Source organism: Pelodiscus sinensis, chromosome 1 (assembly GCF_049634645.1).
Source record: "Pelodiscus sinensis isolate JC-2024 chromosome 1, ASM4963464v1, whole genome shotgun sequence".
Classification (NCBI taxonomy): domain Eukaryota; kingdom Metazoa; phylum Chordata; order Testudines; family Trionychidae; genus Pelodiscus; species Pelodiscus sinensis.
The window spans coordinates 71,834,488-71,856,056 of record NC_134711.1 but is presented as its reverse complement, the minus strand read 5'-3'; the positions used below and the strand labels follow the sequence as shown (position 1 = coordinate 71,856,056).

The window sequence follows — 21,569 nt, the reverse complement described above, 5'->3', positions numbered from 1 at the left end:
GTACCTCTCACCTCTGTCCTACTATGCCAGGCCCTCTGGCCTCCTTCAGCATTAACTCAGAGGAAGGAGCACACCCTGCTGCAGTGTAATATAGCTCAGCTCTGGGAAGGTTCAGCTAAAGGGACTTGCCTCAGCACCCAAATGCACAGTTTCAGCAGGACCCAGATTAATTCATCTTACTCTTTAAAGGGTTTTATACAAGGTAAGCTCATGTTTGCAGGGTAAAGAGAGATATGCACAGATTCCTTGACCCCCCTCCAGGTACCAGTGACTTACACTGGGTTTATTAATAAACAAAAGGGATGTTATTAAATAGAGAAGGTTAGATTTAAGTGGTCATAAAAGATAGAAGACAGAACAACATAGGTTACTAAACAAAATAGCTTAATATGCTAAGCTTAATATACTAAGAAACTTGTTACATATAATATCTCACCCTAACAGTTATTCTAATAGTCACCTTCACAGACTACGCTTGCTTTCAGTCTGGGCTGAGTCCTTTCCCCCATTCAGTTTCAGCTGTTTCTATTAGACATCTTGGTAAATTGGGGTGTCCTGAAGAAGGGCAACAGCCTCTATTGTTCTGTTCCCCCCCCCCCCTTTATATAGGTTTTGTAAAAGGCAGGAATACCTTGTGTTGAGTTTAAACTTCCTCCCAGTTCTTCCTAGAAAAGTACATGGTTTAAGATGGATTACAGTATTGTGTGATATGGTCACACACTTCACAGGATCCCTTACAGCTTGTGTTTCCTGTAAGCTGAGTGTTTTGGCAGCCACCCACAGAAGTTTCATATATTTTCCTGCTGATTAGTCCCTACAACTGGCAACATATATTTCTTCTGGAGGTGCACATGAGCACATGTCTCAATGTACATCACAAAATGTATTCCATACCTGGATGGAAAATTTTAAAAGGAACATTGCTCGCAGCCCCTCCTCAAGAAAAACAAGTCTATTCAAAGTTCATTTTTCTGAGTACTGGGCTGTTAAGTTCCTTGAGTACTACTAATGGCCCTCACAGGTTTATACTTCATATTTTAACTTTAAGTACAGGAATGATACATACATACGAATTGGATGATAATATATAATAGATTATAACTTTTTTCAGTGATACCTTTTCATGACGTATTTTTGCATGAAGCATATTCTAGTTATGTCATATTCATAAGCTTATTTTATGTCATTCCACAAGCACATGGAATGTCTCATGACACTAAAGAACTGTTTTAGTACTAACATGGTGCAAAGTTTGGTTTGGCGAGAGTCTGAAAAGGAGAAAAAATGTATTTTAAGAACACATGTTTATAAAATATTGAGAGAAGATGCTTTACATAGCTATGTATAACTTTTTCCAAGTCATTTTGGTTAAGGTCAGTTGTGTTAGCAGTTCTGTATCTGGAGCCTGAGATCATGGCAATTCAATGGGATTTAGATCATGCTTTAAAACTCAGTCCTGTATGTGTGGTATAGGGGGTTTTAAGGCGGGGACTATGCATGAAGAAGAGACCCATTCTCTCCCCTGGTTTCTTGATACATCCTACTTCAGTATAGCCTGCTCCTCAGAGTTCTTCCATAGATCAGTATATAATGGGGAAGTCAGGAATCCATTTCCTCCCAGAGTCTCTGTATCCTCTTTAGAGCATCTCTGCTTCTCAGAGAGTATGTATATGGAGCAATCCCTGGGCCCTGGAACTGTGATATTAGCAGCCCATTGTGTAGGCCATCTGAGATGAGGGCTATTTGCCCTTTTTCCTTGTTCCCCTTTGTGCATCTGTCCCAACCTGGCTGTTCAAGATGTCTTCATTAAAAAAAAATATTAAAAAAAAAAACACTGAAGAGTAGCTTAAAGGGTTAATGCCCTTGGAGTGATTTAGGCTTCCATATTCCTGAGAGTTTTTGTCAGAGTTTATTAATACTCAACAGTTTCTAGTGCTCAAGTACCTGCTCCCATGACAGACTCTGATGATGAACAAGTTACATTGGTACCAATGATGATCCATCTGAAAATGTCACTCTTACTAAGGAAAAAGGACAGTATGAAACTCTGTGACATCCAAGAATAAAGTCTGTCTCTGTCTATTTCTGCCCAAAATTTCCAGTTTTTACCGGTTGATTTTAAAATAGCAAAAATAAGAACTTTCATGAGGTTTGAGAACAATTTGGTGGTTTTTTTATAATTTTTTTGAGAAATCCTGCATCAGTGAATATTGTGATGCTTCACAGAATATCATAGTATGGCTACATCTGAAGCAAGTTTGGAGGAAGAGGAGGCATCTTGCCATTGTGCATTTTCATACCCCCTATTCTAATGGAGCATGCCAAGTAATCCTGACAGATAGCTGCCTCCCTGGATATCCCTAGAAACTCCGAGCAGTTTTAGTAGCATTTAGGTTTTGTAGTTCAGTGCTCTGCAGCCTGGTATCAGGCACAACACTTCCCAAAAGGATACAAAAGGGCACTCCATCAGCCTCAGGGAGTTGGAGGAAATTCCAAAAGGATAAGGTGCAGTAGCCAAGTCTGCACCTATGGAAAAATAAGCTTTCTCTATACAGGTTGGACCTTCAAAAACCGGGACTCCCTTGTCCTGCAACATCCATAGTCCAGCAGGACCACGGATGTTCCTGGCCAAGGAGTCCTGGCTAGAAGCCCCAGTGGCAAGAGGGCTGGTGGCCCCGGTAGCATAACAGGGCTATGGCAGCCCCAGTAGCGGGGCCAGGGATATGGATGGAGTCATAGCAGCACGGTGGGGGGGGGCGGCTAGGGCTTCAGCAGTGAGGGGAGGAGTCCTGGGGCAAGTAGCAGGGGACCTTCCCTGATCCAGAAAATTCCGGGACTGTTCAGGTTCCAAGGCTGCCAGACCAGAGAGGTCCAGCCTGTACTGAGCATTTTTAGCTCTTTATAAATCCTGTTTTTTCCCCTTTCATATGAAATGTATCACACAGTTCTCTTCATGGTAGCTATTTTCAGCATGATGATTTGGGGATAATGTTGAGTATTTCATTGCACTGTAGGAGACTACTAGATCTGACACACTTCCATCTGTCCCTAATGGCTGTCCAGGTGCATGTAGATTAACTGATACCTTGTTTTAAAAAGTTTCCAGGCTATATTTTCTCTCTTGGTAAAACACCTTCTCATACCCAGACATTGAAGAGAATTTAGGCTGACATTTTCAAAATAACATGTTAATTTAAATGTTCAATTTGAGACCCAGAACATGATTTTTCAGAGGTGAGGAGCATGTGAAGCTCCTATTTACTTCAGATAGAGCTGCAGCTGCTTAGCGCCTGTGAAAATGTTCATAGTTCAAATGGGAATTATTTTAGAGGAGTTCTAAGTTCTGTGCTATGCAAACTAGTTGGTTTCTTGCTTTGGAATCTATTACTCTATGAAAATTGAGATCTAATATCCCGAATTGGACACCCAACATAAGTGAACATTCCTGAAAATTTCTAAATTGGCATGGTATTATGGGTGCACAGCAGGCACTCAACTCCATCCTGATGGGTGTGGCATAGGCCACTAACTAATGCATTAATTTAAAAAGTGCTTAGTGACTCCTTATATTTGAAAAGCACAAATATTTTCATTTTAATACAGAAAAATGTAATAAATATCTATAATGAAATAAGTGTGTGTACACACATTTTGAAGAATTAAAACGTCTTTGAGTGTCCTCTAAGGGAATAAACAAAACAAAGTTGTTGTGCTTTGTCTATTTAAACACATTACTTTGTGACAGACTTGAAATTAAGGGAGGCTCTAAGGAGATTGCAAAATATGTACCATGCAAAATATGTTGCCTCTGGAACACCTGAATTTGCACATGTCAAAGGGGTTTTGCACACAGGAATCGATTAGCCTGTTACAAAATATGCCCTATGGATAAATCAAGCTCAAGGATATTTTCAGGACTAAGGCTTTCATGTGTGTGTAATTTCTGTGGCATATTTAGGTATCTTTCAAAACTGGCACTCTTCATTTCTGAAAACACATGTAATAACAGGGACTGTTGTGAACAGTCTACGATGAGCCTTCAGTAATCCTATGGTATGGGGGGTTAGGGTATAAAAATGATTTAAAGTATTAGAGAAGAAAACATTTCACCAAATTAAAGCAAACAATACTCCCCATTATAAAAAGATATAAAGGTCCTCAATTCTTAGGAATAGAACCTGGGACATCTTACGGAAGCCTGATTTTTCAGAAAGTGCTTAACGTCTGTGCTCTGCAAATCAGGCCCCTTTTGATTTCTCAAGTTGGGCACCCAAAATCACGCATCATTTCTGAAAATGTTGGTGAGATGTCTTTTGGCCCTGCTTCTGCGCATTTCATTATAATTCAGTGTATTTCATACGGTCAGTAGGAGCTGCCTGTTTTGGGGGGGAGGGTTGCTTTTGGAACAGTGTTTTGGGGAGAGTATGTTTCAGATATATATTTCCTTCATGTGGAATTCTCTCCTGTGGATGGGAAGATCTGGATGTTCTTTCAATCATAATAAGGTGACACGACAGGCAGTGTGATTTTACATGCCCACAGAGCACGTTAGCACTGATCAGTCACGTGGTCAGTCTCTGCTCATAAGAGGATCCGGAAAAGAATAGTAGGAGCGTTGCAGGCAGGGATTGTGAATAGCTCTGAAAACACCCCGAGTATGTCTAACACTTCAAGCTGGAGATGTAAATTCCAAATCAAGGAAACAAACCTGTGCTAGCATTTATTGATCTAGCAAATGCTCAAAATAGGATGCAGTGAATACAGCCCATCCCAGGATGTTAGGTGAGTACTCAGAGCAGCTAGCCCTATCCGTGACTTACACTGTTGTGGCTATACTCTGTATTCAGCATACTAGCTCAACATTCTTGTTATGGTTATGGAATGCTAGAGAGCTAACATGAGAGCTCCAGCATTCCAAAGCCGTTGCACAACGTCACAATCACCTTTCGATAACACTGATTGCCTGCGCAGTGCTGGAATCTGCAAGTCAAAGGGGCCTCTCGCGAACTGGTGATTTGAATGCTTGAACGTTATCATAGTAATTTATATGGCAGAAGTCTTACTAGCTTAATTATGTATGAAATCTCAGAAATTGGACTTCTAGTGTTTTATATTGGTGACTTTCTCCTCAACAGTTGTGGCTGGGAATGCCTGCATGGTATGTTGCAGCTTGCCGAGCAAATGTGAAGAGTGGAGCCATTATGTCTGCTTTATCTGATACTGAGATTCAGAGAGAAATTGGAATCAGCAACCCTCTGCATCGCTTAAAGCTCCGACTAGCAATCCAGGAGATGGTGTCACTTACAAGTCCATCGGCACCTCCCACTTCTAGAACAGTGAGTCACATTCAGCTAGCTTTCTTTCTCACACTTAGTTGACACTATGTCAGGATCTGTAGTAAAATTTGTGCTATACAAATCAAATCAAAATCAATATGAATTGTTCCGAAGAGATTAGAAGTGCTTCTCCTTGCTTGTTGATCACTGACACTTTCCTGTAATAAATACACTTTTTAACATTGTGCTTCTGATTAACCTTGAAATTACTTCAATATGATCAGTGATCAATATCAGAGAAAGGCAAACCTCAGAATGCTTACATGTGATATGCATCAACACCTAATATTTGTAAATTTAGTTGTACTTTTGCAGATATTTTATTTTGCCCTTTCTCCAAATCATAGCCTCTCCCCAAATGAAATAGACATCTTTCCTGCCCTGGTTCTTTTCTCCCACAGAACTCTCTTGACTATCTACCTTTTTCAGTTATCCACTAGCCTGGATCTGCTGTATCTTCCTGCTTATCTATTAACTCTAGGGGTGTGTCTAGACTACCTAGTTTTGTCGACAAAAGTGGACTTTTGTCGACAAAACTATACCAGCGTCTACACTACCGCTGAGTTCTGTCGACATAACGTCGACAGAACTCAGCAGTTTTGTCGACGCTGGTATACCTCATTTTACGAGGCATAACACCTTCTGTCGACAGAACTCTGTCGACAGAAGGTGTTATTGCCTGTAACATTGCGTCCAGACTACGGAGTTCTGTCGACAAAGCAGCTTGCTTTGTCGACAGAACTCAATATGTCTGGACGCTCTTTGTTGACGGAAGTTTTGTCGACAGTATCTGTCGACAAAACTTCCGTCGACAAAACGCGGTAGTCTAGACGTACCCTAAGAGAAGCAGCAGAATTATGTGCCCGTGTAGTGAGAAGAAAGAGAGAGTGTGTGTGTTTTTCTGTGTGTATTGGTGTGGATGATGGGAGGAGAAATAAAAAACAGGAGAGTGCATAGAGGAGAAAGAATGAAGATGATGGGAAAAAGCAAGTTTGAAAGGGAACAAAAGTGAGAAGTGAAAGTGTGTTTAGGAGGGTGAGAATCCCATGTGTGTTATGGTAAGTGTGTGTGGAGATGAGGAGACAGAGAATAAAGGGATCATTGTTGGGTAAAGAAAGAATGAATGGAAGTTAGGAAGCGATAGAATTATGAGACAGATGGTAAAGAATAAAAAACAGATGACTGGAGGCATGGTGAGAAAGCTGAGCCTAGAAAGAGATATGGAGGTAAGAGAGAGCAAAAAAAGGCTTGGTCAGGTGGGAATTGTGCAGGAGAAGTGAAGGTAAAAGGCTGAGAGATGGAGATCCTAAAGGAAAACAGGGTAAAAAGAAAGTCAAGAGAGAAAAGCAGTAGATAGCAGGAAAAAGAGATGAAGCAAATGAGAGAAACAGGAGAGAGAGAAAAAGGGGGAAAGAAATGGAACAAACAGTTAACTGATGTTTAAATTTAAGTCTAGAGATAACAGTGGTTATCTCCCTACATTGTATGGTACTTTCTTGTCAGAAAAGGGGCAGCTGATTGAAAATGCAGGGAGCAAGGGCGAGCATGCTTCCTGGGAAGAGGGAATCACGTCTCCATTTGGGCACTAAGCTTTGGTTTGGATCAGTATTTAAAAGTTTGGATGCTTATTCAAACCCCAGTGTATAAATCTCTTAAGTCTGCAAAGTGAGTTTTGAAATTTCCAGAGAATAGGCTATTTTGTAGTATCTGGCATATGTTAATTATAGATAGATGCAAATTCAATAATGGTTTTTTTCATGTAAAATGTTTTCAGTTCTATAAATGGAAGCTGAGCTGAAATATAGGGACAGAGTTAAGATGATTTTAAATGTGCAGTGTAATATATTAGACTTGTTCTTTCATTAAAGAGATTTTTTGAACTGTGGGGATATTTAAATATTTCTCTACCTTCTCTTAACTGTTAATTTCCATATTTTAAATGATCAGTGTTGTACATACATTTTAATATTTTGCTGAGTAACAGTTGTAAAGTTAGCAACAGTTTTTATCTGGGTTTGTGTTTGGGGTTTTCCCTTTATAGTGGTCAAAACAGTCCTCTTACTGATTCTATACAAGACATCGAGCAAAAGTGAAACCTGAATTTTAAAGAGTTATATTTATTTATGAGAATGAGCTGAACGGTATAGTATTATTTGGCTGAAATTCAAACTTTCATATGAAGAAACCAAAATAAAAACATAATACAAAGAAACAATTGTAGATAAAGATCTGAGTAGGTGTATTTTATCTATCATAGTGAAATGTATCTTGAACAATCACTTGCTGCATGATCAGGTGGCCATAAGACCTTTTACATCTCTGTTCATGTTTGTGCTGTTATTACGTCATATACAACTCTACACCACTTGATCTGCATAAACAGTTTTTCTATAATGAGCCCATCTTGGTGGATTTTAAGCCCCATGGTCTAATATTTAATATTTATGCAATCAAAATATATCTGCTATTTGAATAACTGCCAAGGGCCAGATTCTGGTAGTCTTACTTTGAGGGTGACTTTATTCTTCCAGTGAGCTGATTTCTGCCATTCAAAGTGGTACTATCCACAGTAATCTGGTCCTGAGAATCTAGCATACGTATTTAACATCTGGTGGCTTTCCTCATTTAAGGTTGAATCTTGGTCTCATTGAAAACACTAGCAAAAACCTATAAGGCTAGGGCAAATTTTCAAATACACCTAAGTACCATTTTCAAACCTGGCATATGCAGTGAGAAGTCTGAGTTTCACTGAAAGTCAAATTTTACCCTGAACATCTAGGTTTCTATATTCCCATTGCTAGGGCACCTTTTAAATCTGTAGTTCCAAAAGCACCCAATAACTCTGGTATTCTATTGCCAGAGTACTACTGATCCATAGAGAATGATATTTCCCATGAATAGAGCACTATAATTTTGACAGCTTTGTTTGAGGTAAACAATAGCAGTAATTTGCATTTCAGTTCTGTTTACAGCTCAAGAAAAGCATTGATGTTTCCCAGATGAGATGTCACATATTTAGGCTAGAAATATTAGAGTAGACTGTGCTATTTGCACTTAGCCCTGAGTGAAGAGTGGCATGCGGCTGCATCGTGAGTCATAAGTCCCTTGTCCTCTCTCTTTCTCCAAGGATATTAATTTTCTGCAGCCTTTGCCCTTGTGTGCTCAGCAAACTCTTATATCCCCTTTTTCCTTGCTTGGTCACAAGTCAGAATCTAACCCTTATTAAAAACAATGGAATGTGGGGGAAGAGAACATTTTCAAAAGAAATTCTTCAATGTTTGATGTTCAAAACTTTAGGAAAAGGGATCTTATATTACAGTGCAAGTATAGTATGTGTGCAGAATTTTTAGGCTGGAAATTCGTCATGGAATGAGAACTCTGCTCAGGATTCAGTTACCACATAAAAGCTTACGTCGTCTCTTTGTGTGAGCTACTTGCTTTAACTGTTGTTATTTCCTTTTTAATGGTATTCTGAGACTTTCCACCTCATTAGGAGTAAGACATTTCATCCACTGGTTTTGATTAATAAACAATCATCTGTTGAGATCTTAGTGAAGGAAGATGTAAAGCAAGTTGTTTAAAGTTCTCTTTAGTTGCAACTCAGTTGAGGCAAGAATATGGTTGTGCTGATTTTGATGCTATACGCTGTTAACTTACAGTGGTGCTGCCTTTCTTCTTTAACACTGCTTACCTAATGTGGATTCTACCTGCATCCCTGTGGGCCTTGTTAATAGCCCTCAGGTAATGTTTGGGTGACCCATGAAGAAATGGAAACTCTTGCAGCTCCTGCCAAAACGGTTAGTCTTTCCAATTTTATTTAAACAGTGATATTTATTTTAATTCCAGGAACACGACTGAAGTATATGTAGTTGTTTATAATTGTTGCCTGTAGACTGTTTCTCAAAGATACAACTGGAAAGATAAAAGTAGTAGTGAAACTCAGTGTAAAAACATAACAACCCCCTAAAAATAAAATGCCAAATGTATTACAATCACAAACATATTGACATGCACACAGTACTGAAATTTCACTATACAGCTGTGGGTCCTTTTTTCTGAAGCATTCATTTGACTGTCATGCTGTGTTGAATATGAAAGAAAAGTGTTTAATATAAAGGAACATGGTCTATTTGACATCCAGTCTGTTAAAAGTTAGTCTATAGCAGTTTCAGTACTGCGCTTGCCCCTAAGTGGCCTTGCCAGTATCACTTTAAATAGAAGTTTGCGGTAATGATGACACTGAGACATGATAATCTTCAGCGAGCCTAAAGAGTAAAAATGCTTTAGCTACAATTCTCTCTTTGGAAACCAGACTACGTTGTTCACATTTATGAGATGTAGGGTAACTGTTTTGTCATTGATATTTTTGGCAAACTTATTGATTTTAGTAAAGACTTAAAATGTAAGACAATATATATCCCCCATATATATATATAAAATGTATGGCTCAGATTTTTTTTTTTACTCCCCAAAACCTCAGGGAAAAACTATATTAAGGTTAGATTTTTTTTATTCCACCATCAAATAATGCGTGTGAGCGGTTAACTAAACCTTCAGAAAAAAGTGTGAAATTTTATCCTCAGCTTAGAATAATGTATGGTTAGCCTAGCCCACAAATGTTAGAGAAGGTGCTAAATCCACTTTTAAAGCACCAAAGATGGATTTGCTTTACATGTTTGTTTGCTATAATGTTTTACAAATGCACTATAAATTTCAGAGTAATTTCTTTACCACTTATTACCACTTATTTTTTTACAACTGAGCTCCCCTCAGCTTAATGTTATGAATATTTAGATACTGTGAGCAAAACACTGGGTTTCCGGTAGTTTATAATATTTTGAGGCAAAATGGCAGTTTTTTTACTGTAATAGCTGCTTTTGTGAAAACCACCAAAGACTTTTGAGATGGACTTGTAAAATTTCACAACACTATGAAAATTTTCGGTATTTTTCATATTTTCTGGGTTTGTTAATACTAAGAAATTTTTACTCAATCTTCATTAGAATAATATCAGTTTGGTAATTTATCTAGTTTGCCATTGACACGAGGTCAAATGCATTATCAGCATATTTATTTGTACATTTCTCTTTGTACTATGAGTATTAACATTTGCATTAGAATCACCATTTGCTTATTGATTTGTGTTTGTTGTACTTTTTACCTGCTTTACTAATGGCTGCTTGCTGATAACACAGAAAGAGTCTGAGGAAGGCAGCTGGGCCCAGGTATGAATTTTTTGCATGTTACACTTTTGGGATGGAAGACTAATAATAGTTTAATTAACATAGTAATAGAACCCCTTGTAAGATTTTATCAGTGACTGTAGGAGTCTAATTCCGTGATTTCCTCTTTATAATTTAGCATAATGTAAATCTTTTACATTCAGAGAAAATCTTTTGTAGCCAGGTTTGTAACATAAAACGTAAATAGCATCATTTGCAGGAAATATTTCCCTTTGTATAAATTGTTGCCATCTTTTGTAACTAGATATTTTAAGGAGATTTAACGCAACCCTTTAATTTATGCATACACATTTTGCACAATGCCAACAGGTGGAATCAAACCTGGATCCTTTGGAACTTAGTTCATGAGCCTCTACCACATGAGCCAAAAGCCAGTTAGATGTCAGCTAAGGCTGTACAGCAGACTCATTATTTTCTCTATAATTGGTCATAGTGCACCACACCCAGAAGGTGTGTAGGTAACAGATATACAACATTATCTGCACTAGTATGATTTGCTTTTGTCCTTTGGGATAATGAGGAAGTAAAATGCAACACACTAATATGCAGATTAATGGCAGTGGTTGCCAATGCCTTCTTACCCTGCAGTCCTTAATGCTCATGAAGAATAAGAGTATCTGCTACATGGCCTCAGCACTAGCAAGATGAAGCCTCCAACCATACTGCTATTGTCTAGAAATGTGTTTGCTCATGGGAAACGGATGTTGTAGTAAGGCCCTGTATGCCTCATGTCCTTGCCACACCATCCTTAGCATACCTTTTCCTAAACACATGCCTAAGTTTGAGGCAATTAGGTCACAACCGACTGAGTTTATGTGCTACTTAACCAGATGGGATATTAATGTAGGCCAGTAGGAAGGGTGCAGGCATGGTCCCTGTTCCTACTGGCAATGTTTTATAAACTCTGTCAGGGCAGAAAAAAGATCTCTCTTTTATGGCCACCCATGTCTGTGGAAGGCCATTCAAGTCACAGAGATGCCATGCTCCCCCTTCGTGATAAAACAGTAAGGGACTATGGGGGAAAACAATGACAGGTCAGCTCAGAGGTGATCCTGCAAAGAGCTTGACACCATGTATGTGCAGTAGGGATAATTTGAAGGTACAATCAAATGTGTGCCCTATTCTGTACACATTTTAAGGTGCTATGTGTGTGACATTTATAAAATAGGAATTTTCAAACCACCTAATTCCATTGATTTCAATGGGAGTTAGGTGCCTAAATATCTATAAAAATCTGGGCATATAAATTTGACAATCATCATGGTACTCTTCCAAACTATATTCACCAAGCTCCAGTCTCTCAATATTAAGGATGTGAAATTGTGATTATTTGGCTAATTGTATAGTTGATACAATTTGTTTTGACTATGTGGTTAGTTGATTAACACCTCTACAGAGCAGCAGCTGGGGTAGCTCCAGAGGAGCCGCCTTGAGCTGGGACTAAGCAGTCCTGGCTCGTGCCAGCTTCAGAGCCACCCGTGCTGTGGCTCTGCATTTGAAAGGTAGTAAGAGCTGCTGATAGAGGCAGCAAGGGGGGGAAGCAACTGGTCAAGTCAACTATCCAGTAAGTATTTGCTTATCAAATAATAGACTAGTTTACTAGTTGTTTACATCCCTACTTGATATACGACAGATCTACATAATATACTAGACCTTCTCCTTTCTTATACATAATCAGCAACGAGAACGTTCACAAAAGCAACAATTTAATTATTAGCATTTTGCATCTGAATAATAGCCATCATTTAAATTAATACCACACTTCAGAGCTATTGTTCCAGGCTAGTTGCCAACTCAGGCAAACTTGTATACATCAATTACACTTGAGTTACATTTTGAAGGTTTTCTTCATAACTGAAATTGCTGAGACTTTCTTAACTGAAGCTGAGACTCTGGAGAACAACATGACAACTCTGGTAAGCTGTGTGGATATTGGACTGCCACATATCCCCTCCCAGATCACATGACTAACAGCTTGCCAATGAGAATTGCTCATGACCAATGTTCTGAAGTTATCATAGTCTATGATTTAATAGCCATTAATTTTTGCCAATTAATTCCCAGTATTAACATAAAGGCTACTCTGGACACTTCCTAAATACTCATACCTAGCTACAAAATTCATGGTTTACAAGCAATTAACTCAAGGTGAAAACAAAAAACGAAAAAACTCTTTTGAGGATAAACCCCTGATGTGCCTATAATTTATCTCTATATAACATAGTTAGAAATCTTTTTCCATTTTGTGTAACTGTTCTAGCCCCGCTCTGATTAGAACCTAAGGTTAGGTTAGCATTCTCTCCCTAAGCTGAAAGAACTAGCTTCCATGTTTTAAAATATTTAGGAATTCTAATTAGGCTCTTAAGTGTTAAATATGATAGTTACTCCCTATTGCTAATTAATATGTTTTGTTTTCCTTCATGGTAACTGAAGGTGCTGATTGGACATTCCCTTCTCCCCAACCACAAGGTTCATAGAGCACAGTTTTTTCCCATGCCACTATCACCTCTGATCCACTGTTTTACATATTAGCCATTTGCGGCAGCACAGAACCTTTTCCCCATGTCATGAAAGGCGTGCAAAGACAACACACAGCATAATTGCTCCCCCTGCTTGTCCGATACCCTATATGGTGGAGCAGAGCACTTCAAATCTGTCTTATACAGCTTCCCTGAGAAAGATCAGCATAGGATACACCCTTTGGCATATTTTACACTTGAAAGAGCAACCTCTTTAGATTTACATGAAACTAAATTAACTTTTTCCAAGGGAGTGGTGTAAATAAAACAGAGGAAAAGTTTGCATTTAGTTAATGTAAATGTGTGGATTTTAGTGAAAAAAAAACTACCCATCTGTAAAGAGGGGGACAGCTAAGCACTACTGTACATGTGAGCCTCTAACAGAAGACTTGTATAGAAAGGTACATATATACTATGTGATAGCAAGCGAACATCAGCATTTGTTTTTATTCAATTGTTTTATGTACATTAAATTCCTTCCAGAAACAAATATTGGTGTTTGAATATTCTTCACTTGAAATGGATTTCAGAGTTTACAATTACACTGACCATGGGGCAAAACTGTAACAACATATGTATTGATATACTGATTTGATATTACCAACAAAAGTGAATGCATCTTGATAGCTTGTCGTTCTTCTCATGGATAAAAAAGCCTGGCATTTTACATTAACACTTGCAGCTGTGATGCAAAAATTGTCAATAGAATGTGTAGCTCACAGCTAATTGCTGTGTATTCATTACTAACAAGTTAGTTGTGGGTCTCCATTACAAACATTTTATAAGCCGTACCAAACAGATTATTTTTTATTTTCTTGCTGTGTGTAGTTTACAGTTCTGAAAATGAACATGCTTTACAAAACAGCTGGAACATGCACAGAAAGAAATAATATACCTACATGCCTTTTTTAGACAAATATTTATTTTTTGGAAGTAAAAGATTTGCAATGTAATCCTTTAATACCTAGGTAGGTGTCACTTTATCGCTGATGAAAATTAGCCGAAGTATTATTTCAGTGTAGAAGGAACAGCACTTTTAACACATTTTTCTAATTCATTTTTTCAATGACCTTCTGTTAGCTGTAACAATAATATTGCTAATACAGAACAAGTGAAGGAATTTCTCCCCCAAAATTCTAGTAAGAACATAAGAAAGGCCATCCTGGGTCAGACCAAAGGTCCATCCAGCCCAATACCCTGTATACCGACAGTGGCCAATGCCAGGTGCCCCAGAGGGAGTGAATGGAATAGGTAATGATCAAGCGATCTCTCTCCTGCCATCCATCTCCACCCTCCGACAAACAGAGACTAGGGACACCATTCCTTACCCATACTAGTGAATAGCCATTTATAGACTTAACCTCCATGAATTTATCTAGTTCTCTTTTAAACCCTGTTATAGTCCTAGCCTTCATAGCCTCTTCAGGCAAGGAGTTCCGCAGATTGACTATGTGCTGTGTGAAGAAGAACTTCCTTTTATTTGTTTTAAACCTGCTGCCCATTAATTTCATTTGGTGGCCCCTAGTTCTTATATTATGGGAACAAGTAAATAACTTTTCCTTAATCACTTTCTCTACACCACTCATGATGTTGTATACCTCTATCATATCCCCCCTTAGTCTCCTCTTTTCCAAGATGAAAAGTCCTAGTCTCTTTAATCTCTCCTCATATGGGACCCATTCCAAACCCCTAATAATTTTAGTTGCCCTTCTCTGAACCTTTTCTAATGCCACTATATCTTTTTTGAGACGAGGAGACCACATCTGTACACAGTGTTCAAGATGTGGGCACACTATGGATTTATATAAGGGCAATAAGATATTCTCCATCTTATTCTCTATCCCTTCTTTAATGATTCCTAACATCCTATTTGCTTTTTTGACTGCCGCTGCACACTGCGTGGATGTCTTCAGAGAACTATCCACGATGACTCCAAGATCTCTTTCCTGATTAGTTGTAGCAAAATTAGCCCCCATCATATTGTATGTATAGTTGGGGTTATTTTTCCCAATGTGCATTACTTTACATTTATCCACATTAAATTTCATTTGCCATTTTGTTGCCCAGTCACATAGTTTGGTGAGATCTTTTTGAAGTTCTTCACAGTCTGCTTTGGTCTTAACTACCCTGAGCAGTTTAGTATCGTCTGCAAACTTCGCCACCTCACTGTTTACCCCTTTTCCAGATCATTTATGAATATGTTGAATAGGATTTGTCCTAGGACTGACCCTTGGGGAACACCACTAGTTACCCCTCTCCATTCTGAAAATTTACCATTTATTCCTACCCTTTGTTTCCTGTCTTTTAACCAGTTCTCAGTCCATGAAAGGATCTTCTCTCTTATCCTGTGACAACTTAATTTACGTAAGAGCCTTTGGTGAGGGATCTTGTCAAAGGCTTTCTGGAAATCTAAGTACACTATATCTACTGGATTCCCCTTGTCCACATGTTTGTTGACCCCTTCAAAGAACTCTAATAAATTAGTAAGACATGATTTCCCTTTACAGAGACCATATTGGCTTTTGCCCAACAAATTATGTTCTTCTATGTGTCTGACAATTTTATTCTTTACTATTGTTCCAACTAATTTGTCCAGTACTGACATTAGACTTACTGGTCTGTAATTGCTGGGATCGCCTCTAGAGCCCTTTTTAATATTGGTGTTATATTAGCTATCTTCCAGTCATTGGGTACAGAAGCTGATTTAAAGGATAGGTTACAAACCATAGTTAATAGATCCACAATTTCACATTTGAGTTCTTTCAGAACTTTTGGGTGAATGCCATCTGGTCCTGGTGACTTGTTACTGTTAAGTTTATCAATTAATTCCAAAACCTCCTCTAATGACACTTCAATGTGAGACAAGTCCTTGAGTTTTGTCACCTACAAAAGATGGGTCAGGTTTGGGAATCTGCCTAACATCCTCAGCCGTGAAGACTGAAGCAAAGAATTCATTTCGTTTCTCCACAATGACTTTATCGTGTTTAAGTGCTCTTTTTGTATCTCGATCGTCCTGGGTCCCCACTGGCTGCTTAGCAGGTTTTCTGCTTCTTATGTAATTAAAAACATTTTGTTATTACCTTTTGAGTGTTTGGCTAGCTATTATTCAAACTCCTTTTTAGCTTTTCTTATTACATTTTTACACTCAATTTGGCAGTTCATGTTCCTTACTATTTACCTCACTAGGATTTGATGTCCACTTTTTAAAAGATGTCTCTTTATTCTAGTTTCAAATAGTAGGCTCCTGTAAGGTCATTTCTGTTCACACAAGTGGTAATGACTGCTTTATAATTTATTTCTCTGGGTGTAGTGTGTGCATGTCCCACTGAGGGATCAGAGCCCACTTTTGTTCTTCTCTGTGCACACATTAAACAAAAAACAGTTTCTGCTCCAGAGTTTGTTATGGTCTAATATGGGAAATTATTAGCATAACAAACTGTGGTCACAAAATGTGTTTTATTGTGAGAAGCGAGGAAAAATAAATAAATAAGTTTCCACGACTTTTAAGTTGACTTCACTGGGATTGCACAGAGCATTAGCGAAGGCAGAATCTCCTTCTAAAATATAATGATATACGTCTGATAAACCAAACAAAAGCATCAACATGCATTTATATCACACGCCTTCTTGTTTGCTCCTAGAATCTCACAACCCAGAAAGTATTCCTGAGTCATGATTTTTTGAATTCTCAAAAGTTGGGGTATTTTTTCCTCTTTATTCAAGGATTCACATATTGACAGCCCCTTAATTTTGTGCTGGAAACACTTTAAAACACATAGTTAGTGGTGTGCATTTGGCTACCTGCTGTTACTGATGCTGGAAGCAGAGGCAGGCATGCAAGCATGGCTAACAACCATTTTCAAAAACCCTCTGTTTCTGAGGGACTACAAAAGTGTTATGCTAATTGCTTGGTGGAATAGGATGTGGAAAGCCGGTGAATTAAATCTGGCCCTCTTGAAGCAGTGACAAAACTTCAGTTCTATGTAATGTGGCATGTATTTCACTGTAAAGGTTTAATTTATTGCTTTTTTAATGCAGAGAAGGATTTTAAAAGCACCTAAGTGATTTAGAACAAATCCTTTTGAAATTCAATAGGATTGTTCTCTTAACTCTCGTAGGTACTTGTAAAAATCTTCCCTAACTCTCTCTGTCTGCTTCTTTCTACTGTTGCTATGCTGTAAATTTTCAGATGCATTATTTCTTAGTACAGCATTAATTTCCATTTTGAAAAGTTGGGAGATATGATACTGAGAGAGCACATTTGTATTTAATAAAAATATTTGATGTATACATAGAGCTACTACTGCTTCCGTTACATATTTGAGATTCAAATAGTAGTATTGCCAGAATTACTACAGAAAGCAGAATGAATTTCCTAAACTGTGAACTCCTATTTAAAATGGCAGAGAAGATAGACAGCCTTCATTCTATGGCCTTGACCAAAGTAGGTTAAAACATGACGTGTCTATTTTTCTACAGACCCTTGCTTATGGCGATATGAACCATGAATGGATCGGTAATGAATGGCTCCCCAGTCTGGGTTTACCTCAGTACCGAAGTTACTTTATGGAGTGCCTGGTAGATGCAAGGATGTTAGATCATCTAACAAAAAAGGATCTCCGCGTGCATTTAAAAATGGTGGATAGCTTTCATCGGTATGTTTGTACAAAGAGTGCTCAAAATGAGCATGTGGATGTAATGTACTTGATTTTTTTTTAATCTGGCAACCCTGGGAAACAGGGTTTGTCAGATTAAAGCTTTTGCAGGGCCTGGGCGGGAGTGAAGGGGATGGAGGGAGGGTTTTTACCTGGCATTCCTCATCCCCCCCCCCCCCCCGCTCCCAGGAACCAACTCCTGCTGCTATGGGAGAGGCAAGGAAAAGCCTCTATTAGAGGCTCTATCATTGTGCTGCTGTTTGCCCAGCTGGGTGGAGGTGGGGGAGGGCAGTAGCACCACCTTCCATGTCCACTTGCTAGAGTCCATACCATGGGTGCTCCCGAATTAGGGACACCCAGAGTACAAAGGTTCCAGTCTATTATGTTTGATGCAGAATAAGATAACAGAGCTTTAGTGTTAAGATTGTTCCAACTTTGGACAACTACATGAAAATACAATCAATCAGCAAACTCTGTGAAAATAAAAAAGGTTCTTTTGGCATAGCACCTGTAAAGTGTGATTAGTCATGGAATGCAATTCGCTGATGCACAGAGTAGCCTTCATTCGTAAATGTAAAATATAAATTGTAAATACATGTATTAAAAAGTGAAGTATCAGAAGACAGAAGACAAGGAACATGGTGATAAATAAAATGTTAAAGGCACAGGTTGAAGCTCTCTCAACTGGAACTCTCTGGTCCAGCAACACCCGTGGTCCAGCAGGAACTCAGCCAGGCTGGCTGCAGGGGGGCCAGCAGCTAGGAGCCCTGCCACAGGAATCCAGCTGAGCTGGCGACAGGGCAGCAGTCTGCTTTGACAAGGCCAAGAGCTCCGGTGGCGGGACCATGGGCTGCCACAGCAGGGTTGGCAGGGCCAGGACTCCCAGCAGCAGGGCCAGTGCTGCCCTGGTGGGGTTGGCAGGGCCTGGAGCATTGATGGCTGAGCAGTGGTCTGCTGCAGGGGGCCCGGGAGTCCCAGCAGTGGGACTGCAGGCTAGCGGGGCCAGTGCTGCCATGGCAGGGCTGATGGGTCTGGGAGTACTGGCAGCAGGGCAGTGATTTGCCACAGAAGATCTGGGAGCATCAGAGGCAGGGCTGTGGCAGGGCAGCGGGTCTGGTGGCAGGTGGGGAGGCCGGCCAGGAGCAGAGCCGGGCTTGGGAGCCGGTGGCAGAGGGCCAGAAATGACCTCTCCATGTCCAGCAAAATCCCTCCTTAGGAACCAGTCAGTGCCGAACGAGGGAGGTCCAACCTGTATTTCAAATTGCAAAGGAAAAAACATGGCAATAGAGTCATCTGCCAATGGAGGCAGCCATTCCTGCAAAAATACAATTCTGTACTATCTGATTTGACAATAAACTTCTTTTCCTGCCTGTTTCCTGGTTCAGTAGAGCACTAACACACAGGTCACGTAGTTTGTTGGTCCCTTTTTGGATACATTTGTAAATATATTTATGCTAGCTGATGTGTTGAAACCCATTTTTTCTGTCCATTTCATTTTTAGTCTGCTATATTTTTGGCTCCTTGCTCCTGTGATTTGATATATGAGCACACTGAGGTATCCTATATAATATGAAACATATTTGCAGCTACTTTATTTTATTTTAAATGTCTTATGTTACCCTGTAAATGTTTATTTTTTTAAAATAACAGAACAAGTTTGCAATATGGAATCATGTGCTTAAAGAGGTTGAATTATGACAGAAAAGAACTGGAAAGAAGAAGAGAAGTGAGTCAGCACGAAATAAAAGGTATGTTTCAGGGAATTGGTTTTGGGGATTTTTTTTTCTTGTGAGATTTCAAACTATCAGGATTTAAGCATGTGCTTAACTTTAAGCATTAACTTAAGTCCATACCTGCTCAGCAAATCACTTAAGCATTTGCTTACAGTTAAGCACAAACTTAAGTACTTTACTGAACTGGAACACATTCCTGAATTATTGTTCTGTGTATATGTTGGTGTGTATGTACTTGGCCAAATTGGACTGCTCTGTGATTCAGGGTTGTGGGCCAGATCTCACTACAAAGCCCTTACCTGTAGAAAATGGCCATACAACTGATGAATTCAACTGCCTGAGGATGTCCCCAGTGCTGGTCAATAGGAGTACATCTACAAAGCAGCGCTATTTTGGGATAATGTCCATTACCCCCAAAATAGTGTTCTGCACATCTTCGCAGCACACCCATTATTCAAAATACATTTGATATAACGGGCTTCTTATTCCAGCTTCCTGTAAACCTCATTGCACAAGGATTAAGGAAAACACTGGAATAGCAATTTATTTTGAAATTAATGCTGTTTAGACAATGCCAAATTTCAAATGTCAAAATAAGCTAGCTCAAATTGCGTAGCTTAGTTTGAGGTATGTGCTACTGTGTAGATGTACCCTTGGAGTGCTGGACGCAGTACTTTTGAAAATTTGTCCAGTTACCTCAGCATGACTTGAGGAGCCTAACTTCAGGCTCCTGTTTTGGAAAATCATTGCTCTTGTTCCTTAATTTCAAAAGCGGACTGTATTTAAATACAATGACATTGATGAATTCTCATCGAGACAAGTCCTTGAGATCTGAAAAAGCGACTGTTTCAAGTTTACAACTTGCCATTTAATTTTGTATCAGGCCTTAGCCATAATGTTAGTTACCAAAGAATAAGGTTTATTGCATGACATAATGGCTAGTTTTAAAGTATTTTCTACATAAGACTTCCAAGACAGCATGCAAGCTCAAGGTATAGGTCTTGTACTTATAAGTGACATTTTCCTTCCCATTATCACAAGCCTTTGGTTCCTTTAAACATTGCCTAGTGTTAGAGGAAATCAGAGCATTTTCAGAGAACTCCTTTCAAGTGCAACATTTTTTGGAAGAATGGAAAATACAGGAACTAGTGGAACAGAAATAATTGCTACACCAGAATATGTGTTTGCCTCATGGAATATGTGAGATGGTGTCATAGGTGGTGAGGTCTTATAGTCAAATTCGCTTCTATGCCCAGTATTTGCTGGGTATACATGAGAAGAATATGGTAGAATTGGTTTCTGACTAGTCCTGGCCCCATCATAGGTTATTGCAGCTCAGGCTTTCCAATATGTGCTGATTGTAAAAAACCCCAGTGGGGAGTGGAACCAGACAGGTATGTCTGGAACACATGGTATTTCAGTCAGTTCCCCTCACAAATCTTGGCATGTTCCCTGTGTCAGGGACTGCAGAATGGGTATTGGAGGAAAAATTTATTAACCTTTCTCTAATAATTGCTCTTTGAGATGAATTGCACATATCATTCCAGTGTAGGTAAGTGCACCCCAATAAAGTTGCTGGAATTTGTTCCCCCTAGTGGTATCCATTGGATCAGTTTTGGGGCCTTGTGGTACCATGTGCTCGTAGCACTAGTATAAAGGGCCTTGCTGATCCCATTCTCCTTCAGATGCAGTTATGGAAAGGTTAGTAACCATTTTTCCTCTTTGAGTGTTTGCACTTAATCCCTTCTAACATAGGCAACTAACAAGCAGTCATAGGAAATAGATTGGTAGTTCAAGGACAAGCTGAATGCAAGACTGCATTACCGAAGCTGGCATCATCTCTAGACTGCATGGAATATTGAGAACATGTGCACCAATGATTGCACTGCTGCTCTGCAGATGTCCTGAATACTAGGGATGTAAAAGGTTAAATGGTTAACCTGTTACCTGGAGAGCATTGGCCTTAGTGACACGCCTACTGGGTAACCATTAACCAGAGGGCCCAGTCGGCAGGAACAGACCCCCACACACCCATGGCAGCCCAGCTGGCAGGTCCTAAGCTGTGGCAGACCAGCAGAGCTGG

The 21,569-nt window shown here is 39.3% G+C and overlaps 1 protein-coding gene across 2 annotated transcripts in view; it reads left to right on the top strand.

The window, feature by feature from the left end:
• The window catches only part of PPFIA2 (PPFI scaffold protein A2), a 608,376-nt gene that overhangs the window by 564,626 nt on the left and 22,181 nt on the right, over positions 1-21,569 (top strand). For both annotated transcript variants that reach the window (XM_075932509.1, XM_075932507.1), the window contains 5 exons: positions 5,136-5,336; positions 9,071-9,133; positions 10,532-10,561; positions 17,578-17,753; positions 19,404-19,501. In XM_075932509.1, coding sequence (XP_075788624.1) covers positions 5,136-5,336; positions 9,071-9,133; positions 10,532-10,561; positions 17,578-17,753; positions 19,404-19,501 — 568 coding nt within the window. The remainder of the gene's footprint in view (positions 1-5,135; positions 5,337-9,070; positions 9,134-10,531; positions 10,562-17,577; positions 17,754-19,403; positions 19,502-21,569) is intronic.